A 19,718-nucleotide genomic window follows, 5' to 3' on the forward strand; every position below is an offset into this window, starting at 1 on the left:
CTAATGTCAAGTTGTATGACCTCATATCCTCAACTGTAGAATATTCTTCTCTTGGATAATATTTGCCATCTATGTTTATGATATTTAATACCAGGGTTGTAGAAGCAAGAATAGTCATTTATAGTTCGTCTGAACAGTACAAACATAGTATCTGCATGTTTCATTGCAGTTGTTAAGGCAATATCTGTTCTTGCACCTGGGTCAGCACTTTGGTTTCCAACTTCACCTGCAAAGTCTTTGACAGATATTTGGTGTATAGGGAACATAAGTGGAACTGCAATATATTTGGCAGCTAAAGCATTTGAAATATCTGGGTCCAACATATAAACGGCAAGTCTGCTTTCTATTCTCTTGCATTCAAACTGTTCGCATGTGAACTTAACTGGGTCCCAAGCAGTTCCAGCAGCATTGAAATAATAGTTTACTTCAGTGTTGAAGTTTGAGAAACCAAAGTCTAAGTCAACTTTGTCTTTGCAAAAGTCGGCGAATGACGTTTGATTTGCTCCCTTTACGTCTGTAAGAGTGAATGGGTCTTGTGTTGGTGCAATGACTAAGTTATTTTTGCTTGGAGTAAGTTCGATAGAAATTTTTCCTGCCCAGTTTGGCAAGTATCTTAAAAACCTGAAGATGAGGAAAGATGACAAAGGAACTCTAAGTTTCAGTTTTACTTTGGTTACTGCTGCTGCAGTTTGTCCAGAAAGGTTAACATAAACTCCTGGAACGTTAGGGTCAAGTCTTCTTATTTTCTCAATGGTGGCATACTGGTCTGTTTGTTCTCTAGCTTGTGGTTGTACTGAGTTTCTCAAAGCGAACCATTCATAGTTTGCCCATGTTACTGTTTGAACTAAGTCAGAGTTAGAATATATCTTATATCCCATGAAAACTTCTGGAGCATATTGGTATCCGACATAGAAAATTCCATTGCAACCTTTCTTGTCAGACAACTTGGCAGAAGGCTTTATTTCAATGTCTTGTTCCACGTATAAGAATGAGTTGTCAATAGAAATAATATGAAACCTGTCGCAAGCAATATCTACTGTTGTTGAAGAACCTTCTCCAAACTCACCTACGTTTCCATAAGAAACAGCAGTTGTATATTCGTAAGTTCCAGGAACTATTTCTGACCTTCTAATGGCATTGTCGCATTCGTTATACCATTCGGAAACATTTCCGTTCATAGCATCCAAAACTGTTGGCGTTATATTCTGAGCGGCGTACATTTCATATGAGTAAAAATATAGAATAGTTGGATTTATATGTCATAATAGAACCCACGTGGACCAAGCTTTACTTTCTTCCTGACTGAGTTTTTAACTCTTCTTTTTCCTTCATTGCCCTCTGCTTGAAGTTGTTGCATCTTTGCATTATGTTCATCTAGTATGTTGCAAATTTCCCATGTCCTTTTTGCCTTTGGGCTCTGGTCGCCCATCTCAGGTAACCTATATCCTAGAAAGATTTTGTCATAGTTTGTATTTGAGTCTTCGCGTATTGTTTGCATGACTCTTTCCTGAGTTTCCGGTTCAAGCTCTTCAAACAGAGCTTGTCCATATGGAATAAGCTCGTTTCCAAATATATGTTTTTGTAGCCATTCTGGTTTTCTTTCCATGTTACCAATAATATCTTTTGTGAATGGGAAAGCTTTTACCCAACGTTTCAGGCTTGCGTCATTTATTTCTGTAGTTGGTTTTATTTTGTCAAGGAACATGTTTTTCAATACTAACATTTCATTTGGTACTGTCCATTTGAGTTTTCTTAAATATTCATCCCTTCTCGGTTCATTGTCTGCAAAGTAAGTTTTTATGACATTTTGTAAACTTTCGTTTGCAAGGTCATGTACAATAGGTTCTCTTCCTTCGCCTCCCTAACTTTCTTTCTAAACTCTTCACCAAATATACCATCTCTATGGTTCTGTGTAGTTCTTTGAGATAAATGTTTTAGAACGTCAGGTGTTATATTTCCATCAGCCATGTTCATTTCATACTGGTCCAAAATATCTGCATGTTTCATATCTTTCAATGGCATTAAAGCCGCGCTGAAAATACCAGCTATATCTGGTTCACCATTGACTTCCATTGCGTCTACAACTTCTTGGAATTGTGGTTGTAAGTTTATGAACCACCTATCTGGGTTAGCTTTATGACCCCATCTCATTGTAGTTCCATCGTCTGCAGAAACAAAAGTAGGTTTGTTTCCATCTTGGTTAGGTTCTGAATGAACTTTAAACAATGTTTCATTTCTATATGTTTTCTTGAAATTTAACCTTTTATCTTCACCGAGTTCATCCGAAGATTGAACGTTAAATGCTCGTAAGTAAAAAGGGTTGTTGTATTTGTGTACATTTTTTTTCAGTGCTTCCATTCTATGCTGAATATTTTCATCTGATGTTGGAGTCTTTTGTATGTCGGCAAACATTTTTCGATATTCTTCTACTATGTCAGCCGAATTTTTTTTAGACTCTTGGAAATATTCCATATTCTCCGCATACTCTTGTTGAGGGTCAAGATTTTTCGGCTGTTCCAAATCTTCATCTAGTTCTGTGAAGTTAGTTTCCAAAGGAAGGACTTGTTCGTTTCCTTCAGGCTCTTCTAGCTGTTGTTGCTGAACTATTTCTTCCATGTCTGGTTGTATCTGAACTTCTTCCTGTGGAGTTTCTTGTACCTCATCTGCTGGCATTTCATATATTCCGAGACCGTTTTTAAAAAGTTCCCTTTCTAAGTCATCCGGACTCATAAACCTTTCTTCTTTCGTTCCGTCTCTATTTTTTACGCGTTTCATGAAGAGAGTTAAATTGTCATTTAGCTCTGACATCAAATATCTCGGAGTAAATTCGTTCATGTCATTTGGATGATATGCTATTAAATCATATCCCTTAGCGAGCTTGTATTTTCCAGGTTTGAGATTATATCCCCTTTGGTGCAGAGCCATAAAGCTAAATAGGTTCGGGTCAGTATTTCCATCCTTGAACTTTCGAATAGCTTCTTTATATCTGTCACTAAAGTCAATAGTATCTGGGTAACCATAGTCTTCTTTAAGCATTTTTAAGAATTCTTGGTTTCCTTGTTCTCTACTTCTTTTATGTCCTTGCTCTGGTTGTGGAGGTGGTTGTTGTGCAGGGTTTTGAACTGTTGGTTGTTGTGCTGGTTGTGGTGCAGTGTTTTGAACTGTTGGTTGTTGTGTTGGTTTTGGTGCATGCCTGTGTCTGTGTCCATGTGACGATGTAAATGTGTTAGGTAGTCCTGGTGCAGGTGCTTCTCTTGGAGGGTTTGGTGGTATATAAGTTCCACCAGCTGGCACATATGTTCCATCTGCAGCGTAATGTCCTACCTGACTTTTCGTTCTTAAGAAAGCATTTACTAGGTCTGTTTTGGTCTGTTGTAACTCTTTTTCTTGACTTTCCACAACAGTTGCTCTAACGGCGTCATAGGCACTTTGAACTGCCTGTCTCGTTGCTGCATCTGTTATTTTCGTCATATTTTGTGCTACTTCTTTTAACTCTTTGTCGAAACCTTCAGACTTCAGTTTCTTTCCAGATGAGAAGTCGTTCACTTGTTTCACCTTACTATGAAGAGCTTCGAAGGCGTTCTTAAAGTCAGCATTTGTTAAAGCTTCATTTGAACTATCTTCATCCGCTTGTATTTTTGTCCTTATTGACCCTATGAGTTGGGCTGCTTTAGCGTTGGCTTGGGCATCTAACCAGTCATTGTTAGCTTTTATATATTCTGCGCTTTTCATTGCCTTTTGCATGGCTGCGTCGTTATTTTTACTTTCTTGTGCTAAGTTTTCATACTGTACGGTTTGGTTTTGCAACTGTAAAAGTTTTTCTGCCTTTACATTTGCTTCAACTTCTTTTTTATACTCATCGCTATCCATATATGTCTTCAGGGCTTTTTGTTTTATCTCTTCATCTTTCAGTACTTTATATCGAGTAGTATGGTTTTTCAAATTTACAACATCTTGTTCCATTTTTGCTACTTCTGTTGCTTTTTCTGACACTTTTTTCGCATATTCCTCCGTACTTAGTTCTTTCAGTTGTTCTTCTTTCTTCTTTTTCTCTACGTTTAACTCATTGAGTTTCTTTGTGTGTCTGTCATATTCTAGTTTCTTTTCGTTTTCACCTATTTGCTTCTGTATGTCTATGTTTGACTTTTTGACATCTGCTATTTGATTTTTGAGTGAACTCAAATTCATTTGACTTTGAGGGTTATATGCTGTTCCGTCTGCAGCTCCACCATAGCCTGCCATTTTCGCTAAAAGTGCCGCTCTTAAACCTCCACTCTGTGCACCAACAACTCGGTTTAAAAGCATAGGATTGCTTGACATTTGTTGCAACATAGTGGGGTCATTCAGCATTTGTTGTTGCAACTGTTGTTGTGGTGTTAGTCTTACTATTGGATGTTTCAATGCTCTCTTCCTCTTACGTATATTCTTACGTAGCTTACGTGGCATTTTAAGTGAAGTTAAAAAGCGGTTTTTGACAGATGTTTTATTGAGACTTCTTCGTAAAGACTTTGTTGAGATTTCTTCGTAAATGAGTGTAAATGACCCAAAAATATATTTTAGGGTAGAAGGTTAGATATAACCTCTTTTCTAACCTCTTTTCTACCCTCTTGAATTTTCATGAATTTCTTCGTAAAGACTTTGTTAAGACTTCTTCATCTAATTTCTCATGAACTTTCTTGTCTATGTTTTGTTGAGATTTCTTCGTAAAGACTTTGTTGAGATTTCTTCGTAAATGACCCTAGTAGTATATTTTTGGTGTAAATTTCATGAAAATTCAAGAGGTGAAAAATTAGGTGAAAAAACAGGTTATATCTCACCTCTTCACCTAAAATATATTTTTGGTGTAAATTTCATGAAAATTCAAGAGGGTAGAAAAGAGGTTAGAAAAGAGGTTATATCTAACCTTCTACCCTAAACATTATTTTTGGTGTAAATTTCATGAAAATTCAAGAGGGTAGAAAAGAGGTTAGAAAAGAGGTTATATCTAACCTTCTACCCTAAACATTATTTTTGGTGTAAATTTCATGAAGAAATCTCAACAAAGTCTTTACGAAGAAGTCTTGACAAAGTCTTTACGAAGAAGTCTTGACAAAACATTTACGAAGAAATCTTGACAAATTCAAGAGGGTAGAAAAGAGGTTAGAAAAGAGGTTATATCTAACCTTCTACCCTAAACATTATTTTTGTCTGATTTTACGAAGAAGTCTTGACAAAACATTTACGAAGAAGTCTTGAAAACAAAACATAATATATAATTTGTGAAAAGTGAAACATTATATAATGTTTTCGACCAAGAAGACTAACAATTTTCCGAATAAAAACTTCATTTATACTAAACATCTTCGGGGCTAGAAGGCACGAAGTGCCTGGAAGCCCCACTACCTTTTTTTTTTTTTTTTTTTTTTTTTTTTTTTTTTTTTTTTTTTTTTTTTTTTTTTTTTTTTTTTTTTTTTTTTTTTTTTTTATACCACCTAAGATGATGATGAAAAAAATTTTCGACTAAAAAAAAGTAGTCAGATTAAAAATTTTGCCATAAAAAAATCAAATTTTGATGTTGTCTGATAACACAGTATCACCAACTCATTACAATGAGTTGATGAGCACTTACAAAAATTATTGTGATGCATTTGACTCACTATACAAGCTCAAAACAAAAGACGAAAAAGAATTATCTAAAATTTATCAAAATATCAAAATTCATCTGATCGATTCATATAAATATCCTCCAAATCAGATTATTATTGATATGTCAAGCATGTCAATGTATAACAACCGCTATATGAAGTCATATTTATACATTGTCAAACAAATCTTTGAAGAATATCACCCAAAGGATATTAATGCGATTAATTCTGTTTTTGATTACCTTTTCTATAAAGAATATGGAATAGTACTTGTAGAAAGCAACAGAACAAAGTTCAAGGAATTTGAATCTAAAAATTATACATTGGATATTCATAAAGAAAATACGATTTACAGGGCTATTATGGATAATGACAAAGAATTATTAATCTCTATCATCGAAAAAAGCGAATTTGATAAAGATCAAAGACTAGACGATACATTTTATCCATATTCATTAAAAGGATATTCATATCTTGAATTATGCTGTTATTATGGATCTGTTGATTGTTTTAAGTTCATAATCACAAAATTTCACCCAGAAATAACAAAAAAATGTCTTCGTTTCTCATTTTTAGGTGGAAATCAGGAGATCTTAAGCGAGTGCTTGAAAAAACAAGAACCAGATAAAAAATGCATGAAAATTGCAATTATTACACACAACATTGATTTTGTTTCGTTTTTAAGGAATGAATATGATATTGAAATCGACTTAGCCGATTGCGGTTTGTATAATAATCTTCAGTCATTTTTAGTATATTTAGATCAAACTAATAATATTGATACATGCTTAATTTATTCATCTTATTTCTTTCTTCCATCCCTTATCAAATATTTTATTTCACATGGTGCTGATATCAATGCTAGAGACAAAAATAAGAGAACTCCACTTCATAACGCAGCATATAGCAACAGCAAAGAAACAGCAGAAGTTCTTATTTCACATGGTGCTGATATCAATGCTAGAGACAAAAATAAGGAAACTCCACTTCATAAAGCAGCTTATAGCAACAGCAAAGAAACAGCAGAAGTTCTTATTTCACATGGTGCTGATATCAATGCTAGAGACAAATATAAGAGAACTCCACTTCATAAAGCAGCTTATAGCAACAGCAAAGAAACAGCAGAAGTTCTTATTTCACATGGTGCTGATATCAATGCTAGAGATGAAGATGAGAAAACTCCACTTCATAACGCAGCTTATAGCATCAGCAAAGAAACAGCAGAAGTTCTTATTTCACATGGTGCTGATATCAATGCTAGAGATGAACATGAGAAAACTCCACTTCATTACGCAGCTTATAGCAACAGCAAAGAAACAGCAGAAGTTCTTATTTCACATGGTGCTGATATCAATGCTAGAGACAAATATAAGGAAACTCCACTTCATAAAGCAGCTTTTAGCAACAGCAAAGAAACAGCAGAAGTTCTTATTTCATATGGTGCTGATATCAATGCTAGAGATGAAGATGAGGAAACTCCACTTCATTACGCAGCTTATAGCAACAGCAAAGAAACAGCAGAAGTTCTTATTTCACATGGTGCTGATGTCAGTGATAATGATAGTGATGATGATAATGATCGTGACGATGATAATGACAGTTATGATGATAGTTATTAAGAACTTTCATTACACAGCTTTAACAGCTTAGAGTAAGGATGCTAAAAGTGGGGAACGATAAGCAAATTGAGAGTTTCCCGTCCCCTCCCGGTGAATCCCCACAGTGGGGAAAATAAAAATAAAAAACTAAAAATTAAATCACACGTTTTTAGTCTCAAGATAGCTTCATTTAATATATTTTCAATACAAATTCCTTTAAAAAATACTAAACAGCTATGATTATTTTCAAAAGCATAAACAAAATTTATAAATTCTTCATGTATTTTGCGCTCTAATCTAAAATTTAGCTTAATGTCATAGAATTTGGATTAGAGATCTTTTACCTATAAAAATTCGATAATGAGTGATTTTTTATAAAAGTCAAAATACAAGTATGAATATGCAATAAAATTTCATAGTTGTATGAACGATGAGAAAGTTATAAGCCAAAAGACTGATAAAAATGTAAAATTAAATTTTATAAGTCTAGTATAGCTCGAAGAATACTTTATCGAAAGTACTCGAGCGCTAAACAAAATCGGCGCTAAGATTAAGGAAAGGATTCCCAAGTTTTGGCGAAATAAAATAGAGATAATGAAAGAAACTTGTTGGACGCTAAATTTATAATGAGACGTCTTTGTTAGTGTCTGCTATGTCAAGATATCCAATTGGATCTGATGATATATAGCAGGTATACATTTTGATTTCATATCACATGGCTGTACCCGCACTTTTAGCAAGTTTATAAATTTGATTCTTATTTGATCTCAAAAATCCATGAAACAGATGATATCATGATAAATGATGAACTTAATTTTTAAAATTTTCATTTTAGATCTATAATTTCATATTAATTTCGAAGGGTATTTGAGAATGAAATCAAATTGATTTTTACCAACACTTAATTTAACTCTTCTATGTTTAACAGGAGATTAACACAAAAGATGAAGCATTTTTTCAAACCAAAATTGATGGACCTTATATATGAATTATTTATTTAGTTCAGAATAGTTCTAGGATATCCAGAATCCTTGTTTTTCATGCGATACAGTGAAATATCTAAAAAGTGCATAATTATATGATTAAATATAGAATTCAAGAAATTTCATCAGGCATTCATGTTTCTGATATGAATAGTAACTTTCTTTGGACGATTTAATTGTTTTATCTATGATAAATTGTTATGAGTTAGCGTAAAATTACTCGAAAAGAAGCATAAAATCTTAGTGCACGTTTAAAAATATGAAAAATGATTTAGTCAACTCATGGCTTGAAGAAGATTATAGAGAGAACGAAAACCTAATAAATATGAAGGCTATATCCATTAGTATTCCTGAATCTCCTCATATCAATAAAATTCTTATTCCAGAGTTTGAAATTGGTGGAAAAACAAAAACAGGCAAAAGATTGAATACTATATCTACTCCTACAATTCCACAAGATCAAATAAATCTACTCATAAATCTTAAATCAGAAAATGAACAACTTTTAATGCAAATCAAAGAAATATCCAAGAAAATTGACAAAATAATTCCTAAAAATAACGAACTAAAAGATGCAATATATAATACAAAGAAAAATCTGAAAGCTATTCTTAGCGCAACAGATGAAAAAGAAAAGTTACACTTAATTAAGATGGAGAATGAGAGGAAACTTGAAGCCCAAGCCCAAAAAGAAAAGAATAGAAGTAAAAACGCTCAAACTGCAATCTTTGAGAAAATGATTAAGCTCAAAGCCGAATCAGAGCGACTTACACAGCAAGAAATTGCTCTAGAAGAAGAGGCTAAAAAGTTTAAGAAAGCAAAAACAGAAGAACGCGCAATACTTAAGCGAAAAATTCAACTTGCCAAACAATTAAATGATGTCTTAACTCAAAAGAGATCTGAGATCGAGAAATCAATGATAACTCCCCACTAATAGAATGCTCTTTTGTTATCAATTATATTTGTGATTAAATATTTGTATGTATTAATCTATAGAATTGTCATGCAAGCATATATCATTTTTCATGAGTTCCATCTATGTTTGGCGATATTAGTTTTACAAAAATTGAACATATCGTGGTGATTTAGAGGCTAGAAAGGAAGTAAATGTTCAAAGAATAAGCAATTAGATATAGCAATTAAAATCTAAATAAGAAAAAGAATAAAACATTGAGAAAAAAAGATATATTTCAGAAATTCCAAATTATAACTTATATAAACAATATTATCAATAAAAAGAGTTATTCTTAAACGCAAAAGTCAGAAAAGCATACCCTAATCAAGTGAAAGGGCGATTTCGTAAAATAATGGCCGTATAACGTGAAATTTAGAATTTTAAAATAAGTAAATAAATATAAAAAACCTTTAAGGAATCAGTTTATGCAAGTGGTTACTAAAATTAAATTTAGGCCTTCTCGAAGAGCTGAAGTTCCTTCTCTGTGTTGCCTGGCTTGCACCAGATCTTGACCTTGTAGTCGCCATCGTTTGTCTTGACAACACCCTCGAAGATGTAGCCAGAGACAACCTTCTGTGTAGCGGAAAGAAGTTGGATGTATTCAAGTGTTGTTCCGTTCTTCTGGTTGCCAAGAGCGATGGCATCCTTGAAAGCCTGGATAACATGTTCATCCTGAACGTTAGCTGGCTTAGCAGCACCACAGCAGCATCCTCCGCCGCAAGACATTGCAATAAAGTGTCAAAAAAATTTCAATGACCAACTGAAAAAGTTTATATTTGTTTTAACGTCATTTTTGGTTAAATAACATCTTTATCATCTAACCTTTTGTTTTGCATTTATTTTAATCTGATTGGCAGTTGATGACATCATCTCACTTCTTTCACTTATTTTACTGTGAAATAAACAAACATCTCATAAAAGCTCTTGAATGCAACTTATGATTCTTTTATATCAGTATTATGATGCACCCAATGAAAGTTCACATTATTATGAGTCCATTTGAGATTATATTGAATTTCATCAATATTATATTCATAATTTTGAACAAGCTTAGAATATTCATTTTGTATTAAGACACAATATATATTCAAGAAATTTTAGAGCTTAATTTCATATATTTTAATTTAGAAATTTGAGATATGAGATCATTTCACATATATTCGAATACAAAGATTATTATGTAAAATATAAGATAGCCATTTAGAATAAGCGAATTTATTTAGAGAACACTTTTAGAGAATATTCGAAATAAAATTTGGAAGTTAAGCATTTATTAAGAATTCATTTTGTCATGAATACACTGCAATAAGGTGTGAGATCAATGTGATACTTGGCAAGATTGGAACTGAAGTCTGGTTCGTAAATGCCAATTTTATCGTAATTTGTTCGGAAACGGATATACAATGAATTTCGATTCTCAATGTGTTATAGTAAACAAACTATGTGATTATTTTTTGTAAAGTAACGACTTTTCAAAAAAAAATCGAATCAGTCCATGAATCTGAATTTCGAATATATTGCTGCTCATATCAGTGATTATATTCAAAACGAAAACTTTTTTGATACATTCGATATCAGTGACATCAAAGCAATCATGAAATATTCATGTTTGACAGCAGATCAGTACATTAGTCTTCTTTAACAGTCTTCATCAAGTCTCACCTCCAAAGAAATATATATCAGTACACGAAAGGCGAATGTTACTATCCAAAATTATGAAGACGTCTTTTCAATTCTTAAGATCGTCAAAAAGTACATGAAATTCAATATATTTGATGGAATAATTGATTTTATCAACGAAAACAACAAACAATCGCTTGATTCTACAGAAGAAATCAAAAGACTTCAAACAGAAATAAAAGCATTACAAAACCAAATACAAAATGCTTCTAAAGAAACTACAACAACTCGAATTAATGAATCACATAACTTTTCTAAAGAATTTTTAGACAAAATCTCATCACTTAAGGAAACAAAAGATTTTGCGAGTGTTTACAAATTCTTTGAAGAGCTTTCATCTGAAGGCAATCGCGAAATGATTTCAAAGGCTTGTGAAGAAGGACTTTGGAAGAAGACAACAGACTACGAAAATAATGTACTTCATGTTGCAAGTATGGAAGAAAATCTTAATCTTGTCAAATTACTTATTGAATGTGGCTGTGATAAAGAAGCAAAGGATGTGTTTGGATATACTCCACTCATTTGGGCATCATCTTTTGGTCATCTTGAAGTTGTTAAATATCTTATCTCTATTGGAGCTGATAAAGAAGCAAAGGATGTGTTTGGATATACTCCACTCATTTGGGCATCATCTTTTGGTCATCTTGAAGTTGTTAAATATCTTATCTCTATTGGAGCTGACAAAGATGCAAAGTCTAATGATGGAAAAACTGCACTCTCCTATGCTAAATCTAATGTAAGAGATTTTCTAATATCTATTGGAGCCAAGTAATATAATATAATCCAATCGTATAATTATAATAAAATTAACAATATTCTTATTTCCAAACTATTCTTCATATGAATATTGTTTTTCTTTATTTATTCATATAGAATAGGATAATATCTTTAAGTGATATGTTCACATGTTACTAATCTCATTCTCTCTAACACAAAGTGTTTTTGATTAAATTATTGAAGTTATCAATGAGAAACTCATTTATCGACATATTATGGAATTATATAATTCTCAATCGATCTTTTGAATGGATGATTGTGATCTGCGTGAAAGGAATGTTCAAGAGATATTTAAATGAGATGATTGAGGGTTATTTAGTAAATTTACATGAAATTGTTATGGAAATTCACATTGCTCTTTCATTATATTCTGTGAATTATGAAGTTTGAATGAAATTAAAGTGTCTATGATTCAACAAGATAGAAAGTTTGAATAGTGAAGTGGGTGAACATATTGATTAAAGGATTAAAAAATTTGGAAATTTCTATAATGTCTTTTTAAGTTTGAGAAGAATATATGTTCTTTTGAGACATTTGGGGAGATATTGTCAATATATTCCTCCCAGAATCCAATTGCGGAACTTCGACCGACCTAGTGCAACAGTGCACTGTTTTCTGTCGGCAAAAGTCATTCCGGGATACACTGCCACTGCATGTCTCCCAGAATGATAGTTCTGATTGCGGAACTTTTCGCAGCATTATTTCTATTACGTTTTCCCCTACATATTAAAACTTCTTTTGTAATAAACAGAAATTAATCAAAAGTGACAGCTCTCAATTTTTTGACATTTGTAAATTCTAAATTGAATGAGAAAAATGAAATAATACTAAGCATAATACAATATTCTAGATTTAATTATAATTAGGAAAAAGTTAGTTTTGAGAGTACTTTTCATAGGCATATAGAATGAAATCTTCTGAAAAATAATATCACATAAACTCATATTATTTTCTAATATATAACTATTTTATATAAAAATCAAATTCAATGATCTTAAAAGCGAAGGATAAACCTCAAAATTTACGAATATAATGAGTGGGAATATAATGCTTATCTATCATAAAACCATATGAAATATCAATTTTTGCTTTACGCCTAATTTTTGACGACAATTAGCAAAAAATGTTAAATGTTAACACTCAGTCCATTTGAATATGAAAAATAAAATTGACTTTGATTAAATGTTTTTATTTATCATGCAATTCTTCTTGCGACCAAAGATTTGAATAAAAGTTCAAAAAATAAGATAGCTTAAAAAATAATATACGGTAGTGTTTACTAATAGATGAATAGTATATAAATTCTATTAAAATGGATTTGATCCAAAAAAATATATAAAATTTGATCATAAATAAAATCGTTTTAAATTACTTCTTCATTTAAATTTAAAATTATTTTTGGTTTTATATTTTTTTGGATCAAATCCATTTTAATAGAATTTATATACTATTCATCTATTAGTAAACACTACCGTATATTATTTTTTAAGCTATCTTATTTTTTGAAATTTTATTCAAATCTTTGGTCGCAAGAAGAATTGCATGATAAATAAAAACATTTAATCAAAGTCAATTTTATTTTTCATATTCAAATGGACTGAGTGTTAACATTTAACATTTTTTGCTAATTGTCGTCAAAAATTAGGCGTAAAGCAAAAATTGATATTTCATATGGTTTTATGATAGATAAGCATTATATTCCCACTCATTATATTCGTAAATTTTGAGGTTTATCCTTCGCTTTTAAGATCATTGAATTTGATTTTTATATAAAATAGTTATATATTAGAAAATAATATGAGTTTATGTGATATTATTTTTCAGAAGATTTTGTGTTCTTCTTCAAAATTTTATTTTTTTTATTAAAAAGAATCTTTACAAAATATACATTTACTTTAATTAATATTTAAAAACGTGTTCTATCAAAAGTTCCAAAAATTCAATATTTTAGCTTTTCTGAAGTGTCACTTTTGATGAATTTCTGTTTACAACACTTTCAACTGTAAAATATTTACACTCTCTTTATCTTTTTACTCATTTAATTTACTGATCCCTATTAAAATCTCTTTCCTACACTTATCCTGGCTGCACACACAAATTAATCGGTCTCAACAACTCATAAATACTCACTTCATATTTTGATATCATGATATATTATCAAAAAATCATATATTTATGCACTGCAACTCATAAAGTCTCATTTCATCCCTATCTAAGCGTTCAAAACCAATTTTCCGAGTAATCTCATTCTTCAGGCTCCGCTGATTCGATTTCTGCAGTCAGATCGTGAAAATATGCATCACATAATAATATAGACGCAAAATTTATTGAATGATTTTTTCATCAATTGTCGGATTTTTAGAGTATTGATAAAAAGATTGTTTTCTCTTTGGAGAAATTGATATCTTTATTTAAAATGATCAATACATATAAATGATCATATTAAAAATGGTTGATAATTGACTCAAAAAAACAATAAAAAATATTTTATTTTGAAACAATGAAAGGAGAAGATTGCCAAAGCTCAATACCATCTATTGAAGTTATAGATATCTTTGGGAACGATCTTGTACCGATATCTTTTGCTTTAAACTTAATTTTCATTTCAGATTTTTCTTGATTGTAATTTATTGACTGTTTCTTTGATTCTTCTGCAATAACGAAGAAATCATTGTCTTGTACAGTCAAATATGACTCTATATTCAAGCCAGCAACAGGAGAATGAGTGATTGAAAGAGTTAATTCTGAATCTTCATCTTTTTTACACTCGGGAATGGACAAATAACATTCTACTTCACTTGGAGCAAACTGAACTTCAGGAAGAACAGTAGAAAATATAAGTTTTTCGTCAGAATTCGAATCAACAGTGAAAGTCAACGAAAGAACACCAGGAGAACCGTTCTTAGCATTTCCATTGCATGTTATAAACAATGCATATGAAACTGCTTCGCTTTGATTGAGATTTATTGGTAATTCAATCGGCATCTGGGAAATTACGAATCCTTCTGCAGGAGTAACATCGATATTGCGTATAACAGAATGTTCTACTAATGAATATTCAAAAATAGTAAGAAAAGTGTATTGTGTTCCTCGATAAATTTGAGGAATTGTTTTTTCTTTGAAAGCCATGAAAGAAGGACCAAATACCTTGTTAGATACTGTAAATGGCTCCGTGAAATGTATGGATTTGGTCTCAGAAAATGTAATTTCCTCTGAATATTTCGTAATCCAGTCTAATTTTACTTCAACGTCGCATTTTGAAGGAGCAACAATGGAAACATCGAATAAAACATCTTCTTCTGGTTTCGTTTTGCTGAAATCCATTGTGTTTTGACCATTTTCGAACGTTGCATTTCCAGAAATCGAAGCGTGAAGCGAAACTGATTCAGTTTCAGAGGGGAATCCAGTACATTTAGCCTTGATCTTGTAAGGGAACCTGCAAATTGGGAACGAATTCGATTCTGCTGAGAAATGAATGTCATCTTTGAAAGAAAGAACGGAAATATCTGATGCTCTCGAGTTGCTCTTTGTAAATAATGTAACAACGGAGTTAAGTAAGCAAATTTGGGCTGTTTTCAATGAAATTTTGCCGGGATTTTGTGGAGGAATTTCTATAGATGTTCTGTAGAGAGTATTTGGTTTAAGTTCTTTATCTGTGAATACAACAGCTTCAATGTTCTTGCCTTTGTCGTTCTGAAGAGTCAAATAAATTTTGTCAGAATGAACTGGTTTCAAAAGTTTGCTTCTAAACGTGATATTTATTTGTATTGGCTTTGATGGTAATACTGTATCAGAAACAAAGTTAGCAATGAACTCAAATGGAGAAAAAGGAGAATCATCAAGAAAAACACGTAAATCTGTACATTTTGTAAGATAGTCTAGCGTAATATCAATAGTTTCTTTAGGAAGATATATCTGATAGTTTGGTGATAAGCAATTTAGCATTAAATGAAACCATTTTTCGTTGTTTCCGTCTAATCTATTCAATATCGCAAGAATTCGTGTTAGTTGTGCTGAAAGTGGATGAAAATTCTTTGATTTATACTTGTCAAGTTCGGCAGAAAAAATAGAAATCGCTTCTCCAATTGAAGAAACGTTTAATTCCTTTAAAATGGGTTCTGCCGAAGTGTAACTGTTATTTGTAAGCTCTTTATGTATTCTTGTGAAAAAATCACCAAGATATTGAACGGAGAAAGATGTTATCATAAAATTTTCAAAAGTGACAAAAAATATAAATTATAATGCAAAAATGGAGATGGGGGGAATAGAACCCCCGGCCTCAACTATGCTAAAGTCGCACTCTACCACTGAGCCACACCCCCTTCGAAATTAATCTGAAATTATAGATCTAAAATGAAAATTATAAAAATTAAGTTCATCATTTATCTCATGATATCATCTGTTTCATTGATTTTTGAGATCAAATTTATAAATTAGATAAAAGTAGGGAATTTTACAAATCCAAGGGGAAAAAATTTATTGCGGGTACAGCCATGTGATATGAAATCAAAATGTATACCTGCTATATATCATCAGATCCAATTGGATATCTTGACATAGCAGACACTAACAAAGACGTCTCATTATAAATTTAGCGTCCAACAAGTTTCTTTCATTATCTCTATTTTATTTCGCCAAAACTTGGGAATCCTTTCCTTAATCTTAGCGCCGATTTTGTTTAGCGCTCGAGTACTTTCGATAAAGTATTCTTCGAGCTATACTACCCAGATTTTCCTTACTTTTACCACCCCTCTAAAGCTGGGGACACCGCCTATCGTTGGGAGTAGCTATTAAATAGAACCACCAAGGGTATTTTTCGAACTGCCGGTGTAGTGGAAACATCCGACATAATGATTCATTATGCCAAGGTTTGATTCCCATTTAGCCATTTTTTTTCTTTTTTGGATCATGAATTTTTTTTTGGGTCACTATAAGATTTGTTTCATGTTCTAAATCTGCTGCATATGTAATCTATTTTTATTTACCTATTTTTTAAAAATCTATTGGATTGCCAAATTTGAATATATTTAAAATCATAAAACTCCAAAAAAACTATAAATATATGTTTTATGCATAGTGCCGATACTCAAATATCAGATTACTTAGATTCATGAATAATATCCGAATTTTTTTTCTTAAAATTAAACTTCAAAACTTCTTGCAATCTTATTCTTCATCTGTTGTAAATTTTTAACACCATTTTTTAAAATAATTTTGCGTAAATTTTATTCTCATGTTGTTTTAATCGAAAATTGATACATTTTCAAAAAAATAATATTGACTTATGAAATTCATTTTTAAGGTGAAATAGTATTGTTTTTATTAAAGTATATGAATAATATATAAAAAATTAATGAATAATATAAGCAGATTTTTAGTTTACAAAACAAATATGAGCAATGCAATTTCAAACTTTTGCTGGCAATTTCGATATTGCTCAAGTTTGTAGTATTTGTGATACCTATAACATCGGCTTAATCAAAATTCGATTTTTCTTATGAGTTATTGAGAAAATTTGATTGCAATGAGAAGGATTTCGACGTTTTTGATAAACTAAGAGCTGAGCTTTAGGGGTTCAGTTCATTTATGGCTGTAGTTTGATGCGTAGATCTCTTTTTTATTGTAAATTCTTTCAGCATGGAGATCGAGAATGAATCTTTTGAGAACTTTATGAGTTTTTACACCCGTAAAGAGGTCCTTCGAGGAAAGATAGTCCAGACTACATGAAGATGTGGGTTAACCAAAAAAATCCGATGGTTTCCCCATATTCATGTCGATCTTCGAAAAAATGAGCACCAAAAAAGCCAAAAAAATAGGCTTTTTATTGGATTTGTACACTAGATCAATAACCTATTTAGGATCTGACACTCTTTTTAGCCAGAGATATGAGGTCCTTTCTAGGAAAACGATCTATTCATCCATAAAAAAAAAGAATTATCGTTTTCCCCAGAAATTACATGGGGAGTGGTAAAAGTAAGGAAAATCTGGGTAGACTTATAAAATTTAATTTTACATTTTTATCAGTCTTTTGGCTTATAACTTTCTCATCGTTCATACAACTATGAAATTTTATTGCATATTCATACTTGTATTTTGACTTTTATAAAAAATCACTCATTATCGAATTTTTATAGGTAAAAGATCTCTAATCCAAATTCTATGACATTAAGCTAAATTTTAGATTAGAGCGCAAAATACATGAAGAATTTATAAATTTTGTTTATGCTTTTGAAAATAATCATAGCTGTTTAGTATTTTTTAAAGGAATTTGTATTGAAAATATATTAAATGAAGCTATCTTGAGACTAAAAACGTGTGATTTAATTTTTAGTTTTTTATTTTTATTTTCCCCACTGTGGGGATTCACCGGGAGGGGACGGGAAACTCTCAATTTGCTTATCGTTCCCCACTTTTAGCATCCTTACTCTAAGCTGTTAAAGCTGTGTAATGAAAGTTCTTAATAACTATCATCATAACTGTCATTATCATCGTCACGATCATTATCATCATCACTATCATTATCACTGACATCAGCACCATGTGAAATAAGAACTTCTGCTGTTTCTTTGCTGTTGCTATAAGCTGCGTAATGAAGTGGAGTTTCCTCATCTTCATCTCTAGCATTGATATCAGCACCATATGAAATAAGAACTTCTGCTGTTTCTTTGCTGTTGCTAAAAGCTGCTTTATGAAGTGGAGTTTCCTTATATTTGTCTCTAGCATTGATATCAGCACCATGTGAAATAAGAACTTCTGCTGTTTCTTTGCTGTTGCTATAAGCTGCGTAATGAAGTGGAGTTTTCTCATGTTCATCTCTAGCATTGATATCAGCACCATGTGAAATAAGAACTTCTGCTGTTTCTTTGCTGATGCTAAAAGCTGCGTTATGAAGTGGAGTTTTCTCATCTTCATCTCTAGCATTGATATCAGCACCATGTGAAATAAGAACTTCTGCTGTTTCTTTGCTGTTGCTAAAAGCTGCTTTATGAAGTGGAGTTCTCTTATATTTGTCTCTAGCATTGATATCAGCACCATGTGAAATAAGAACTTCTGCTGTTTCTTTGCTGTTGCTATAAGCTGCTTTATGAAGTGGAGTTTCCTCCTCTTCATCTCTAGCATTGATATCAGCACCATGGGAAATAAAATATTTGATAAGGGATGGAAGAAAGAAATAAGATGAATAAATTAAGCATGTATCAATATTATTAGTTTGATCTAAATATACTAAAAATGACTGAAGATTATTATACAAACCGCAATCGGCTAAGTCGATTTCAATATTATATTCATTCCTTAAAAACGAAACAAAATCAATGTTGTGTGTAATAATTGCAATTTTCATGCATTTTTTATCTGGTTCTTGTTTTTTCAAGCACTCGCTTAAGATCTCCTGATTTCCACCTAAAAATGAGAAACGAAGACATTTTTTTGTTATTTCTGGGTGAAATTTTGTGATTATGAACTTAAAACAATCAACAGATCCATAATAACAGCATAATTCAAGATATGAATATCCTTTTAATGAATATGGATAAAATGTATCGTCTAGTCTTTGATCTTTATCAAATTCGCTTTTTTCGATGATAGAGATTAATAATTCTTTGTCATTATCCATAATAGCCCTGTAAATCGTATTTTCTTTATGAATATCCAATGTATAATTTTTAGATTCAAATTCCTTGAACTTTGTTCTGTTGCTTTCTACAAGTACTATTCCATATTCTTTATAGAAAAGGTAATCAAAAACAGAATTAATCGCATTAATATCCTTTGGGTGATATTCTTCAAAGATTTGTTTGACAATGTATAAATATGACTTCATATAGCGGTTGTTATACATTGACATATTTGACATATCAGTAATAATCTGATTTGGAGGATATTTATATGAATCGATCAGATGAATTTTGATATTTTGATAAATTTTAGATAATTCTTTTTCGTCTTTTGTTTTGAGCTTGTATAGTGAGTCAAATGCATCACAATAATTTTTATAAGTGCTCATCAACTCATTGTAATGAGTTGGTGATACTGTGTTATCAGACAACATCAAAATTTGATTTTTTTTTATGGCAAAATTTTTAATCCGACTACTTTTTTT

The 19,718-nt window shown here is 31.5% G+C and overlaps 9 protein-coding genes and 1 non-coding gene across 10 annotated transcripts, besides 6 other annotated features; 3 read left to right on the forward strand and 7 right to left on the reverse strand.

Annotated features, from left to right (window-relative positions):
- Nucleotides 1–5,413: part of a mobile genetic element that runs on past the window's edge.
- Nucleotides 426–1,220, reverse strand: TVAGG3_0085010 (uncharacterized protein; the record flags this gene model as incomplete). The annotated part of the gene is made up of 1 exon (XM_051222213.1): nt 426–1,220. A coding segment is annotated over one exon (795 nt), but the record flags the coding sequence as incomplete, so codon positions are not given.
- On the reverse strand, nt 1,253–1,558 carry TVAGG3_0085020 (protein of unknown function, DUF4106 family; the record flags this gene model as incomplete). Its single annotated transcript, XM_051222214.1, has 1 exon — nt 1,253–1,558. A coding segment is annotated over one exon (306 nt), but the record flags the coding sequence as incomplete, so codon positions are not given.
- On the reverse strand, nt 3,480–4,446 carry TVAGG3_0085030 (protein of unknown function, DUF4106 family; the record flags this gene model as incomplete). The annotated part of the gene is made up of 1 exon (XM_051222215.1): nt 3,480–4,446. A coding segment is annotated over one exon (967 nt), but the record flags the coding sequence as incomplete, so codon positions are not given.
- Nucleotides 5,313–5,413: a terminal%2Cinverted (terminal inverted repeat of Maverick-3 transposon ID:TVAGG3_0084880).
- A 573-nt stretch (nt 5,414–5,986) lies between these two features.
- TVAGG3_0085040 (cyclin-dependent kinase inhibitor 2C-related family) lies at nt 5,987–7,494 on the forward strand (the record flags this gene model as incomplete). The annotated part of the gene is made up of 1 exon (XM_001303224.2): nt 5,987–7,243. The coding sequence occupies one exon, from the start codon at nt 5,987–5,989 to the stop codon at nt 7,241–7,243; it is 1,257 nt and encodes a 418-aa protein (XP_001303225.1).
- Nucleotides 7,495–8,464: 970 nt separating this feature from the next.
- On the forward strand, nt 8,465–9,139 carry TVAGG3_0085050 (uncharacterized protein; the record flags this gene model as incomplete). Its single annotated transcript, XM_001303223.1, has 1 exon — nt 8,465–9,139. The coding sequence occupies one exon, from the start codon at nt 8,465–8,467 to the stop codon at nt 9,137–9,139; it is 675 nt and encodes a 224-aa protein (XP_001303224.1).
- A 416-nt stretch (nt 9,140–9,555) lies between these two features.
- Nucleotides 9,556–9,900, reverse strand: TVAGG3_0085060 (cystatin/monellin family; the record flags this gene model as incomplete). The annotated part of the gene is made up of 1 exon (XM_001303222.2): nt 9,611–9,886. The coding sequence occupies one exon, from the start codon at nt 9,884–9,886 to the stop codon at nt 9,611–9,613; it is 276 nt and encodes a 91-aa protein (XP_001303223.1).
- A 484-nt stretch (nt 9,901–10,384) lies between these two features.
- TVAGG3_0085070 (spectrin binding) lies at nt 10,385–12,352 on the forward strand (the record flags this gene model as incomplete). Its single annotated transcript, XM_001303221.1, has 1 exon — nt 10,917–11,612. One exon carries the CDS (start codon nt 10,917–10,919, stop codon nt 11,610–11,612), a length of 696 nt encoding a protein of 231 aa, XP_001303222.1.
- A 6-nt stretch (nt 12,353–12,358) lies between these two features.
- Nucleotides 12,359–12,395: a mobile genetic element.
- Nucleotides 12,359–12,395: a terminal%2Cinverted (terminal inverted repeat of Banshee-A3 transposon ID:TVAGG3_0085080).
- Nucleotides 12,396–13,572: 1,177 nt separating this feature from the next.
- Nucleotides 13,573–13,610: a mobile genetic element.
- Nucleotides 13,573–13,610: a terminal%2Cinverted (terminal inverted repeat of Banshee-A3 transposon ID:TVAGG3_0085090).
- Nucleotides 13,611–14,104: 494 nt separating this feature from the next.
- TVAGG3_0085100 (uncharacterized protein) lies at nt 14,105–15,823 on the reverse strand (the record flags this gene model as incomplete). Its single annotated transcript, XM_001303220.1, has 1 exon — nt 14,105–15,823. One exon carries the CDS (start codon nt 15,821–15,823, stop codon nt 14,105–14,107), a length of 1,719 nt encoding a protein of 572 aa, XP_001303221.1.
- Nucleotides 15,824–15,867: 44 nt separating this feature from the next.
- TVAGG3_0085110 lies at nt 15,868–15,939 on the reverse strand. The gene has a single exon. It is a non-coding gene; the product is annotated as a tRNA-Ala (tRNA).
- Nucleotides 15,940–17,854: 1,915 nt separating this feature from the next.
- On the reverse strand, nt 17,855–19,671 carry TVAGG3_0085120 (ankyrin repeat and SOCS box-containing protein 4 family; the record flags this gene model as incomplete). The annotated part of the gene is made up of 1 exon (XM_001303219.2): nt 18,075–19,667. One exon carries the CDS (start codon nt 19,665–19,667, stop codon nt 18,075–18,077), a length of 1,593 nt encoding a protein of 530 aa, XP_001303220.1.
- Between the last annotated feature and the right edge of the window lie 47 nt (nt 19,672–19,718).

This window comes from Trichomonas vaginalis, chromosome IV (assembly GCF_026262505.1).
Source record: "Trichomonas vaginalis G3 chromosome IV, whole genome shotgun sequence".
Taxonomy (NCBI): Eukaryota; Parabasalia; order Trichomonadida; family Trichomonadidae; genus Trichomonas; species Trichomonas vaginalis.